The following is a 14,365-nucleotide window of genomic DNA, read 5'->3' on the forward strand; positions in this document are numbered from 1 at the left end:
TCATCTCTGATTCTTTTTTAACTCTTTTATCTCTGTGGTAAGGGTCTCACAGACATTTTCTATCCTTTTCTCAAGCCCAGTGAGTATCCTTAGGATTGTTGCTTTAAATTCTCCATCAGGTATGTTACTTTTATCAGTTTTGCTTAGATCTCTGGCCATGGCCTTATCATCTTCTTTCATTTGGGATAAATCCCTCCATCTTAGCATTCTGTCTAAGTCTCTGCCTTCTCTGTGTTAGAAAAGCCAGTTATATCTCCTGCCCCTGAAAGTAATGGCCTTGAGAAGAAGAGGTCATGTAATGCCCAGGGCCTGGTGCTTCAGGGAGTGTCTCTGGTGTGTGCTTCATGTGCTCTGCTGTTGTGTTCTGGCTGTTCCATCCTTCAGGCCAGTCATCTGCAGGGGCTCTCCTTGCCTGCTATGGGCAGTGTTTAGTCCCTGGCCTGAATATGGAGAGTTTTAACTAGGTGTGCCCTGGTCTGCTTGTCAAATGAGACCTGACACCAGCTCCACCAGAACTGAGGCCCCACAGGACTCTCTGGTCTGGAGATGTGGTGTGGGTAGGGCTTTGTGCTAGTCTTCTGTGGGATGGTCCCACTGCTCTGGGACTGAGGCAAACTTGACTGAGAAGGGCAGTCCTGCCAGAGTGTGGTGGGTGGGGCTTGGTGTAAGCAACTTAGGCAGCCAGTTGTCCCTGCTGAGAGGTGGGGGAGGGAAATGGCACTAGCCAGCTCCTTTGCTCCTAGGGAGAGAGATGTCTCTGTGAAAGGTACCTCTTAGAGATGTACTCTGAATGAATAATTTCTTCCCTGTCAGTCCTAGGCATTCTTCAAATTGCTAATTCCAGGCTGTCTTCCCCCAGGTTGTTTGCCTGCCTTCCCCTCAGGAGTAGTGCAGTGTCCTCAGGGCTCCATTCCAGCCAAGCCAGCTGATCTTTAAAACTCTAGGCCCTGCTGGTTGCAAGACCTCACAAAATTCAGCCCGTCTCGTTTTCCAAGCCAATGGCTTTGGGAAAATGTTTTCCTTATGTGTTCCCTTGTGTGCTCCTCTCTCTGTAGCCCTTCTCCAGGACTGTGGCTCCCTCCCCTCTGCAGCACCCTGATCTGCTTCTCCCCTAAACCATGTCTTCATACTTCTTACATTCTTTGATGTGGGCTCTTTTCTCCCTTTAGTTATGGAGCTTGTTCTGTACCCGTTTTGGTCGATTTCTAGGGGGTATTTAGGATGATTGAGTAGTTATCTAGTTGTGTTTGTGGGATGAGTCTAGGGTCCTCCTACTCTGCCACCATCTTCCCCTCCTACCTATTCCCTCAGCTTTTAAAAAGTGCAGATTTATTCATTACAGACTTGCTTTGTACTGGATATGCATGGGACAAATATGCATTACTACTGATTTGGAAAGAACTGCATCAAGAAAACAAAAGCTTAGACATGAAATGTAGTTAGCTATTTTCTTTGTCCTATATGTTACATATTTGTTTACATATATGTCTGCCAGGAACCAGCTGTGGCTACACTGATTCAACATAGCCAGTCTATTCTTAAATAATTGGTGCTATGTTCTTACTGTTCTTCTGTTTTAATTATATGCATGCAAAAGCACAAGAAAGAAATGAAGGCTATACTTAACATTTTAGAAGATCAAGTTGGCGGTTTCCTCACTAGTGGTGAATTCTCTAAACACTTAACAAAATATTCATATTGGCACCACATATTTTACAATATCAATGCTATTTTATTCAGAGCTCTTAATTTGATTGCATCATGTAGCAGGTGTTTAGGTTTTATAATACTTTGCTTTATAAATATGAGTCGTAAAAGGACTGCTTTAATGAATATTTTTTAGAAATGAATTATTTTGAGATGAATGAACCAAGCAATTATGTTGCAAAGAAACAAATCCTAGCAATTGCAGACATCTAAATTTTCATGCAAAATACCTATTATATGAAAAGTACATGAAGAATGAAATGAAAACTGTTCTTATCCTGTCATAAATGATTCACTTATACTTCCCAATAACAAGTTGTATTGTCGGAGCATAAATTATGGGCTATACATTGATATTTTATTTATGCTTTACTATTTCAGTTAATATACTGTACTCTCTATTGAAGCATACTAAATGATAGAGTAACAGCAGGAAAGAGTTAACATACCTCCAAATCACGAACAGCTTACTTCTTTCTAGAATAACATGGTACAAACAATATAGTAGGTTCTTAAATAAATATATGTCATATGAATGAACAAGTTACTAAATAAACCTTTGATTTTCATCAACTGCCATAACATTTATTCCCCATGAGGACTAACTTTAAAATAAGGCAGATGAAAATATTCCATAGCTTGAAAGAAACAGAGGAATTTGATAGTTTTTCTTCTTCTTCCTTATACTAGGAACAGAAAATTCAGAGTCGGAGGAAGAGGAAAAAATTACAGTTCTCTGGGAAAAAGCAGAGAACTTCATTCAGCAAGATAACATTAATTTAATATCCTTTATGTGCTAAGCACTGGGCAGAGAGCATAAAAAAAATCTAAGCAAAAAATTATAATGTGATATAAAACGTAAGTTGCCTTTCTTCTTATCACTTCCCACTGAGCACCGGCCAAATCAAAATTATCATTTTTCTCTGAACACTTCCTATTCTTTCACAATTCTCTCTTTACACATGATATTTCTTCTGCCTAGATAACTTTTCCCCAACTTTTTGTCTGGCAAACATCTACTCACCCTGCAAGTCCCAATGCAAATCCCGCCTACACTTCCCGGATCCCCGCAGTAGTGTTCATCATTTCCTTCTGCACTCCCCTGAGATTTGCTTTAAATCTGTATAATCTTTTAATGACTATTGTCTTCTTTACTGGACTGTATACATCTTAAGAGCACAGACTATGCCTTTTTAATCTTTGTAATTCCTGTTGTATCACTGTTTGAGCATGAATATATAATTGTTAAAAGAAGAAATAAAAACAGTAGATGTAGGGGAAAAAAAGTAGAAAGCCACTATAGATATTAAAGTTTCAAAGAGATAATACACAATCCCCCATTCCCAACAGCACACCTCCTGGTCTAGTCAACTCAGCTTGCTGATGAAGGATCTCACCTCCTAATTTTATAATGGTATGTAGAAGTAAATCAGAATTCATTGCTCAGAAATTCACTTGATATTCACTGGAAAATATGCATTGCATAAAATGGAAGGTATCTGCACTTCTAACTTGCTGATGTATAGTCACTAGGAAGTGGTAGAAGGGAAATTTAATATTTGGCCTCTTTGGGGAATGTGACCAATTTATTGCTGAATAAACACAGAAAGAATGAATTTGATGTGTATTTTTCCAAAGAAAACGATGCAACACTATGGTGCTTAAACCAAGAACTGTACAGGAATTAAAACTCAGCATATGAAGAGACTTACACAGCTCTATGTGAGAACACTGAAATGGTCTAGACATCTATCTCGCATGCCATCTTTCTAAGTTAAGGTCAGCAGAGATTGTTCATGTGCCAAGCTCCAAAACCTGGAGGTTCAGAATATTTGTAGGGAGCACTGTAATCATTAATCTTATTTCCCTCTTCAAACTGACAGCTCGAAGTCCAGCACTTAAGTGGTTCATCTCTGAAGAGTCCTGCTTATGAGACATAACATCCTGAACTTCAAACTCTGACACACCCAACTATTTACTGTTATAAAACATGTGGCAAATAGGGGCACCTGGGTGGCTCAGTGGGTTAAGCATTCAATTCTTGATTTCAGCTCAGGTCATGATCTCAGGGCTGTGAGATAGAGCCCCGCATCAGGATCCGTGCTGGGCTTGGAGTCTGCTTACGATTCTCTCTCTCCCTCTGCCCCTCCCTACTCTCTCCTCTCTTAAAAAAAATGTGGCAAATAGAGGACTGCTAGATCATGCCCCCATCTCCAAGCCACTTCTGTTGCACCTTCACGGCCACACTGACTCAGATTTGGAGACCAGTATGCAAAAACACTGAGGACGCCTACCTTACCTTGAGTATTATCTCTTATATCAGGCATGATTTCTGTGATTTAATTATGATAAGGGATAGAGTGCAAGTGCATGTTCTAATCTAAGCTGATTTCTCTGATCTCAGAATAGGGAAATAAGAAGATCCCCAAACTATCATGTGAAAACCATGTCAAGACTCTTACAATACCACTTTCAGAAAATATTTATTCAGCATCCATTATTGTCAGGCATCTGTGATACACACTAGGTATTTAATAAGCAGTTACTTTTCCCACATAGCTTACAGTCTAGCAGAAGAAACAGACATTAAACTGATAAATACACCTATAAATATGTCATGACAAAATGGGATGAGGGTTAAAAGAATAACAGTAAGGGGCTAACCTCCACCAATGGTGAGGGAATAATCAGAGAATGTCTTTTGGAGGAAATGACAAGGTTAAGACTGAGATGTGTAAATGGGAGGTAATATTCAATCAATCTGGTTTCAGATTGTACTCTTCTTTAGAAAGTGCTTTCAGTCAAGTTTATTTTTTTATTTTATTTTTCCAGGATTTTATTTATTCATTTGAGAGAGTGAGAGAGAGTACAAGCAGGGGAAGAGGCAGAAGGAGAAGCAGGCTCCCCACTGAGCAGGGAGCCAGATGTGGGGCTTGATCCCAGGACTTGGAGATCATGACCTGAGCAGAAGGCAGATGCTTAATCATCTAAGCCACCCAGGTGCCCCTCTATTATTTTTTAAGTAGGCTCCACACCCAACAGAGGGCTTGAACTCATGACCCTGAGCATCAAGAGTTGCATCCTCTACCAAGTGATCTGGCCAGGTGCCCCTCAGTCAGGTTGTTTTTCCTTGCCTAACCCATTGGCTTTTAGCAAAATTTGATGATATTACTGATGTTCCTTAATGAAAATAACACTCCCCATTGCTTTTGTGACAATTCTTTTGAAGCTGTCTTCACATTTTTCTGACTACGCCATAAGCCTCTTCTGTAGTCTCTTCTTCCTTCCCAGCCCCAGTGTGGAGGGGAGTCCCTCTGTGGGTGATCTCTCTCTCTATGGATTTGATCCTTATATCCTGGAGACTCCCAAATCTCTATCCTCAGCTACTTCTCAAGCTCCAAATTCATATGTTCAACTCTTTGATGAGTATCTCCTTCTGGATAACTCAGAGATGGCTCAAATTCAATGAATCTAAAACTCAATTTATATTCCCACTTAAATCTATTCTTGCTACTACTGCCCATCTTCATTATTGCAAAATTATCTACTCTATCTTGGCAGCTAGAAAACATGGAATCTTTTTCAACTCCTCCCTTTATCTCACCCCTCATATTCATCAGATCTTCTCTATTCCTGTTTAACCTTAGTTCAACCCTACTCATAGCCTAAGTAGATCATTTAAAACATTTCTGGGGCGCCTGGGTGGCTCAGGCAGTTAAGTGTCTGCCTTTGGCTTAGGTTATGATCCTGGAGTCCCACGAGTGAGCCCTGCATCAGGCTCCCCACTCAGCAGGGAGTTAGCTTCTCCCTCTGACCCTCCCCCCTCTAGTGCTCTCTCTCTCTCTCCCTACACACACTCTCTCTCTCAAATAAAGATAAAATCTTAAAAAAAAAAAAACATTTCTGAATTGTTCGTCTGGTCTTCAGATTGTACTCACTCCATTCCCTCCTTTTTACTACCAGTAGTTACCATTTTAAAACAAGTATTTGGGAGTAGGAGACCTGGATTTCATCTGGTCTCAGGAATTCAGCTGGATAGGGATCAAACCATGCTGAACACCTATGAACCCAACAGGAGATCGAAGAAAAGAATAGCAACAACTCTCTGAACAGAAAAGCGACCACTTTCTGGAAGGTAGGACGTGTGGAGAAGTGAATCCAAGGTGATATTCGGGAGGATAGACGGCGGGGCAGGGGGCCTCTGTCGGCCGCTTCTGGCAAGTGATAGAGCCGCGGAGCACAAAATCGGAACTTTTAGAAGTCGGCTCCACGGAGGGACGTCACTTCAGTGGCTAAGCGGGGGGTGGAACCCTTGAGGGGCAGTGTGGTCTCAGGACCCTAGGGGGTCCTGAGAATACTATATCCAGCTAGGCTGTCGTTGAAAATAGAAGGAGAGATAAAAACCTTCCAGGACAAACAAAAACTAAAGGAATTTGCAAACACGAAACCAGCCCTCCAAGAAATACTGAAAGGGGTTCTCTAAACAAAGAGAGAACCTAAAAGCAGCATAGATCAGAAAGGAACACAGACAATATACAGTAACAGTCACCTTACAGGCAATACAATGGCACTAAATCCATATCTTTCAATAGTTACATCTGAATGTAAATGGGCTAAATGCCCGAATCAAAAGACACAGGCTATCAGAATGGATTAAAAAACAAGACCCATCCATATGCTGTCTGCAAGAGACTCATTTTAGACCCAAAGACACCCCCAGATTGAAAGTGAGGGGGTGGAAAACCAGTTACCATGCTAATGGACAGCAAAAGAAAGCTGGGGTGGCAATCCTTATATCAGACAAATTAGATTTTAAAACAAAGACTGTAATAAGAGATGAAGAAGGACACTATATCCTACTTAAAGGGTCTATCCAACAAGAAGATCTAACAATTGTAAATATTTATGCCCCTAACGAGAGCAGCCAATTATATAAGGCAATTAATAACAAAAGCGAGGAAATACATTGACAACAATACAATAATAGTGGGGGACTTTAACACCCCCTCACTGAAATGGACAGATCATCTAAGCAAAAGATCAACAAGGAAATAAAGACTTTAAATGACGCACTGGACCAAATGGACTTCACAGACATATTCAGAACATTCCATCCCAAAGCAACGGAATACACATTTTTCTTTAGTGCCCATGGACATTCTCCAAAATAGATCACATCCTAGGTCACAAATCAGGTCTCAATCGGTACCAAAAGATTGGGATTATTCCCTGCCTATTTTCAGACCACAGTGCTTTGAAACTAGAACTCAATCACAAGAGGAAAGTCGGAAAGAACTCAAATACATGGAGGCTAAAGAGCATCCTACTAAAGAATGAATGGGTCAACCAGGATATTAAGGAGAATTAAAAGAATTCATGGAAACCAATGAAAATGAAAACACAACTGTCCAAAATCTTTGGGATACAGCAAAGGCAGTTCTAAGAGGAAAGTGTATAGCAATACAAGCCTTTCTCAAGAAACAAGAAAGGTCTCAAATACACAACCTAACCCTACACCTAAAGGAGCTAGAGACAAAACAGCAAATAAAGCCTAAACCCAGCAGGAGAAGAGAAATAATCAAGATCAGAGCAGAAATCAATGAAATAGAAACCAAAAGAACAGTAGAACAGATCAACGAAACTAGGAGCTGGTTCTTTGAAAGAATTAACAAGATTGATAAACCCCTGGCCAGACTTATCCAAAAGAAAAGAGAAATGACCCAAATCAACAAAATCATGAATGAAAGAGGAGAGATCACAACCAACACCAAAGAAATACAAACAATTCTAAGAACATATTATGAGCAACTGTATGCCAGCAAATAGATAACCTGGAAGAAATGGGTGCATTCCTAGAGATGTATCAACTACCAAAACTGAACCAGGAAGAAATAGAAAACCTGAACAGACCTATAACCACTAAGGAAATGGAAGCAGTCATCAAAAATCTCCCAACAAACAAAAGCCCTGGGCCAGATGGCTTCCCAGGGGAATTCTACCAAACATTTAAAGAAGAATTAATACCTATTCTCCTGAAACTGTTCCAAAAAACAGAAATGGAAGGAAAACTTCCAAACTCATTTTATGAGGCCACCATTACCTTGATCCCAAAGCCAGACAAAGACCCCATCAAAAAGTAGAATGACAGACCAATATCCTTGATGAACATGGATGCCAAAATTCTCACCAAAATACTAGCCAATAGGATCCAACAGTCCATTAAAAGGATTATTCACCATGACCAAGTTGAATTTATCCCTGGGCTGCAAGGTTGGTTCAACATCCGCCAATCAATCAACGTGATACAATACATTAACAAAAGAAAGAACAAGAATCATATGATCCTCTCAATAGATGCAGAAAAAGCATTTGACAAAGTACAGCATCCTTTCTTGATCAAAACTCTTCAGAGTATAGGGACAGAGGGTACATACCTCAATATCATCAAAGCCATCTATGAAAAACCTACAGCGAATATCATTCTCAAAGGGGAAAAACTGAGAGCTTTTCCCCTAAGGTCAGGAACGCGGCAGGGATGTCCACTATCACCACTGCTATTCAACATAGTATTAGAAGTCCTAGGCACAGCAATCAGACAACAAAAAGAAATCAAAGGCATCCAGATCGGCAAAGAGGAAGTCAAACTCTCACTCTTTGCAGATGATATGATACTGTATGTGGAAAACCCAAAAGACTCCCCCCCAAAACTGCGAGAACTCATCCAGGAATTCAGTAAAGTGGCAGGATATAAAATCAATGCACAGAAATCAGTGGCATTCCTATACACCAACAACAAGACAGAAGAGAGACAAATCAAGGAGTTGATCCCATTTACAATAGCACCCAAAACCATAAGATACCTAGGAATAAATCTAACCAAAGAGGCAAAGGATATGTACTCAGAAAACTATAAAATACTCATGAAAGAAATTGAGGAAGACACAAAGAAATGGAAAAACGTTCCATGCTCATGGATTGGAAGAATAAACATTGTGAAGATGTCAATGCTACCTAGAGCAATCTACACATTTAATGCAATCCCCATCAAAATACCATCCACTTTTTTCAAAGAAATGGAACAAATAATCCTAAAATTTGTATGGAACCAGAAGAGACCCCGAATAGCCAGAGGAATGTTGAAAAAGAAAAGCAAGCTGGCGGCATCACAATTCCGGACTTCCAACTGTATTACAAAACTGTCATCATCAAGACAGTATGGTACTGGCACAAAAACAGACACATAAATCAATGGAGTAGAATAGAGAGCCCAGAAATGGACCCTCAACTCTATGGTCAACTCATCTTTGACAAAGCAGGAAAGAATGTCCAATGGAAAAAAGACAGTCTCTTCAACAAATGGTGTTGGGAAAATTGGACAGCCACATGCAGAAGAATGAAACTGGACCATTTCCTTACACCACACACAAAAATAGAGTCCAAATGGTTGAAAGACCTAAGTGTGAGACAGGAGTCTATCAAATTCCTAAAGGAGAACACAGGCAACAACTTCTTCGACCTCAGCCGCAGCAACTTCTTCCTAGAAACATCGCCAAAGGCAAGGGAAGGAAGGGCAAAAATGAACTCTTGGTACTTCATCAAGATAAAAAGCTTTTGCACAGCAAAAGAAACATTCCACAAAACCAAAAGACAACCTACAGAATGGGAGAAAATATTTGCAAATGACATATCAGATAAAGGGCTAGTATCCAAAATCTATAAAGAACTTATCAAATTCAACACCCAAAGAGCAAATGATCCAATCAAGAAATGGGCAGAAGACATGAACAGACATTTTTCCAAAGAAGACATCCAAATGGCCAACAGACACATGAAAAAGTGCTCAATATCGCTCGGCATCAGGGAAATCCAAATCAAAACCTCAATGAGATACCACCTCACACCAGTCAGAATGGCTAAAATTATCAAGTCAGGAAATGACAGATGTTGGCGGGGATGCGGAGAAAGGGGAACCCTCCTACACTGTTGGTGGGAATGGAAGCTGGTGCAACCCCTCTTGAAAACAGTATGGAGGTTCCTGAAACAGTTGAAAATAGAGCTACCGTACGATCCAGCAATTGCACTACTGGGTATTTACCCCAAAGATACAAATGTAGAGACCCGAAGGGGTACGTGCACCCTAATGTTTATAGCAGCAATGTCCACAATAGCCAAACTGTGGAAAGAGCCAAGATGTCCATCGATAGATGAATGGATAAAGAAGATGTGGTATATATACACAATGGAATATCATGCAGCCATCAAAAGGAATGAGATCTTGCCATTTGCAACGACGTGGATGGAACTCAAGGGTGTTATGCTGAGTGAAATAAATCACAGAAAGACATGTATCATATGACCTCACTGATATGAGGAATTTTTAATCTCAGGAAACAAACTGAGGGTTGCTGGAGTGGGGGTGGGTTGGGAGGGATTGGGTGGCTGGGTGATAGACATTGGGGAGGGTATGTGCTATGGTGAGCACTGTGAATTGTGCAAGACTGTTGAATCACAGATCTGTACCTCTGAAACAAATAATGCAATATATGTTAAGAAAAAAAAAGAAGAAGATAGCAGGAGGGGAAGAATGAAGGGGGGTAAATCGGAGGGGGAGACAAACCATGAGAGACGATGGACTCTGAAAAACAAAGTGAGGGTTCTAGAGGGGAGGGGGGTGGGGGGATGGGTTAGTCTGGTGATGGGTATGAAAGAGGGCACGTTCTGCGTGGATCAGTGGGTGTTATGCACAAACAATGAATCATGGAACACTACATCAAAAACTAATGATGTAATGTATGGTGATTAACATAACAATAAAAAATAAAAAATATAAAACAAGTATTTGATCATTCCTGCATGGTTCTCCAATACCCACACTCGAAAGTACAAATCTCTTATCATGATATTTAGGTACTTTATATAGTGTTGGCCTATTCTCTTTTAAAGCCAAATATTTATATGCAAACAATGAATCATGGAACACTACATCAAAAACTAATGATGTACTATATGGTGACTAACATTACATATTAAAAATTAAAGCCTAATTTTCTGCCACTGTTTTCCATGTATTTTTGTCATGTAAAATAGCTAACCATTGTTTAAACCCACCAGGCATGCTCTTTATTTTGTGTGCCTGTGTATGGGTTGTTTTATCTACCTTCCCTCTTGTTCTTCCTAACACATGCTCATCCTCCTCTAGGCTCCCTAAATATCACCTCTTTTGCTATATGAACCCAACTATCATAGTCAAAGCTAGTTATTTTCCCTTCTGTGTCCCCATGATACTTAGTTCATACTTTTATTTTTGTATTTATACTACAGTATTGTGATTATTTCTGTGTCACTCCCTCTTCCTTAGGCTTTCCAAGAGGGCAGGAACTACATCTTACATCTGACACACAAGTTCTGAGTGTATTAATTGATTCTTGAATTATATATAATTATCTACTCATTTCTTGTTAATTATCATCATCTTAATAGTTAACTACTTATTGAATACCTACTATGTGCCAGGCACTGAATCAGGCACCACACAAATACCATCTCATTTGCTTTTCACAACACCTCCAAGAGGCAATTGTTATTATCTCCATTTTATATTAAAAAATCAAGGTGGGGCTACTGGGTGGCTCAGTCAGTTAAGTGTCCGACTCTTGATTTCAGCTCAGATCATGATCTCAGGGTTGTGAGACTGAGCCCTGCATCAGGCTCATGCTCAGTGGGGACTTTACTTCTCTCCCTCTCCTTCTGCCCCCCTCCTCTCTCTCTCGAAGAAATAAATCTTAAAAAAATAAAAATAATAAAAATAACTAAATAAACCAAGGTTATGATGAAATTAATTGCCCAAAAGTGTCAGTAACTGACTGAGCCAAAATTAAATCACAGATTATTATATTACATGACTGATGTTTTTATCTCAGTGTAGCTCTAGCCCCCTTACAAATATCTGTAAGAAGTTAAAACCAATCAGGTGTCATCTTACCTAACATGGAAAAAAAAAAAACTCTGTTCCTTTCAGAATATTTAATGTATTATCAGAATCTTCCAGGATTATTTTGACACTTACTTCTCTTGTATGTTGACAAAAGTAACCATATAATGTACAATATTCAATTTTTATTGGATGTATACATTTAGAATATTCAAATAATTTGATTATTTTAAGGATGATTTTTCTAAAATAGGATTTCTTAATATTTATGTTAGTAAATCAAAACTTTTAGAAGGGAATGGACTTTTTAACTGATTGTATACAACTGTATATCCCAAATGATGCTGTGAACACTCTAAGACAAGTTTCTGAAGTAACTAAATGTAATGTCACCAGCTGAGTTATAAGCGTCTTTAATTTTTAATTTGGCACTATATAACATACCAAATTTAATAAAGGAGGAAAATACCACTTCCAGTTAGTTGAGAATTAGGGGAGTTTTTCCTACTTACACAATTTATTATTCTTAAAAAGAGAAGAAAAAGAAGGAAAGAAACTAAGAAAGGAAAAAAATTTAAACGGAAGTAATACAAGTTTCCCTTCCTACCAAGTTAATGTCCTTACCAGTGCACACAGAAGGTCAACTGCTTCCAAGATCAATTCCTGATGGCCAATGCGGCTGACCCCCAGATCTTCTAGCTCCTGATGCGTAATGCGCAGCAGCTGGTCTCCACTGATCTTCTCCCTTTCAAAATTCTTAATATACTGCTGCAAACAGTCATCCAGACCTGCAGAAGAAAAATATGGAAGACCAGAATGAAAAAAGAGTTGAACGAAACAAACGGAAAAATAAAATAAAATAAGCATTAACTCCTTCCAAGTCACAGGTTAAGTCTGTTTCAACTCTGGACTAGTTCAATCATCCACTTTTTTTCCAACCAATATATGGACTGCAGGAGGAAAAAAAGACACTTCATTATTTCCTTAGTTGTTAGGTTCCTATCTGAATTTTCCTCAGCAATTGTTGGAAATCTTTACCTCACTTCTCAAGCAGTTCTCTTTGCTGCTTATTTCATAAAGTGTGTTAACAAGAGGTTCTCCCCACTTCTAAACTTACCTACACTTCACTCCTCCTTTCTTCTTTAACCCCACTGCAGAGGGAGAGTTATCCTTCCTTCCTGTACAAGACTAATCAATCTTCCTGTGCTCTGGAATCCCATCTTCTGCCACCTTAACACTACTTCAGCAATTAAAAAAATTAAACACTCTCTTTATTTCAACCATTTCCTAGCCACTGACTCCAGTATTCGAACATCTGCCAGTTTAATAAACAAAACAAAAACCTTTCCTTGATTTCTTTGATCCTGTATTCCCCCACTAGTTTGTTAGTCCCTTCAGAGCCAAGCTCCTTACCTTTTTACCCCACCTGTAATGTACTCCCTAATCCACTAACATTTAGATTTCACCCAAATTCAAAAGTGGAATCCAGAGTGGATACATTTTTCAAGATTACTCAGGGCACTTCCATAAGTGAATAGCCAGGCTATAGTTTGGGTCAGCTTCAACTGCCTATGAAATAACCTGATAAAAATGATGAACCAATGGTGAACTGGACTAACAAGATTAGTTCGCTCCAGATTTTTAAGTGAGGAGCACCAAGAAAATGAGGCAATTAGCAAAAACTAAAAGGTCTTAATCTTAAATCAGGCCATAAATATCTCTAGTTTAGACTAAAGCAGTATTATGGGTTTCCTGCTGCGAGTCACTATCCCCTCCAATTCATCTCTCCCAACGTAAAAATTCTGATGTCATTCTTTATCTCAAAACTTCTCAGTTTCTTCATATTTATGATAGAATAAAATCTGAACTACTTTATACAGTGTTCAAGGTCCTTCCTGATCTGGACCCTGCCTTCCTATAAAAACTTATTCCAGACACACTTCACGCTTCCCAATCTCCCACTCTACACTACAGACCTCCATTACAACAATGCCCACATTGTATTATATTTTGTTCCCATCTCTGTATGCCCAACAAATAGCTTAGAAATTCCTTGAAGTTGAGGACTGTGTCTTCTTAATGAAAACCCAGGGCTTAGCACAGTGACTAACACAGAATAGGACTCAATAAGGGTAAAATGAACAAATCAGACATGTTTTTTTATGCTATATCACCTGGTCAGAGAAAATCAGGAACATTTTAAATAAGAGCTAAATCTAAAAATAAGAGTGGAGGGAAAAAACATTTGGTACATGGCATTTTGAGGCACTCATGTCTTAATACATTGCAGAATAATAGGAGACAGAATGCTATTATTTTGAGTTGATTTTTCTTATGATTCTTCTATGTAAAGGAATGATAAAGGATCTCTTACAGCACCAATTCCACCAGCATCATTAGTGTTATAGACCAAGTCACGTAATCTGTGGCAGAAATAAGGGAAAGATCTCATTAATTGGTGCCTAATTTAACTATCAAGGTGTATTACCCCATAATATAGGCAATATCTTGGCTCCTATATTTAAAATGTAAAATATATGGCAAATATACAGCTAGGATATTATAAAATTATAATAATGTCACTTTGTATCAATATACATATTTATGAACTATAAGGTACTTTTATATACATTTTTTCTTACCTGAATTATAAATAATAAATGACCTTATAATATTTTAGAGTTGTCGTTTTGACTGAAAGGTCAAAATCAATATCTCAAATCTGTA

General features: G+C 38.9%; 1 protein-coding gene across 5 annotated transcripts in view; it reads right to left on the reverse strand.

Moving 5' to 3' along the window:
• CNKSR2 (connector enhancer of kinase suppressor of Ras 2) overlaps positions 1–14,365 on the reverse strand; it is a 278,274-nt gene that overhangs the window by 207,846 nt on the left and 56,063 nt on the right. For all 5 annotated transcript variants that reach the window (XM_035725691.1, XM_035725694.1, XM_035725693.1 and 2 more), the window contains exon 2: positions 12,263–12,426. In XM_035725691.1, the coding sequence (XP_035581584.1) occupies positions 12,263–12,426 (164 nt within the window). The remainder of the gene's footprint in view (positions 1–12,262; positions 12,427–14,365) is intronic.

Source organism: Zalophus californianus, chromosome X, assembly GCF_009762305.2.
Source record: "Zalophus californianus isolate mZalCal1 chromosome X, mZalCal1.pri.v2, whole genome shotgun sequence".
NCBI classification, from domain to species: Eukaryota; Metazoa; Chordata; class Mammalia; order Carnivora; family Otariidae; genus Zalophus; species Zalophus californianus.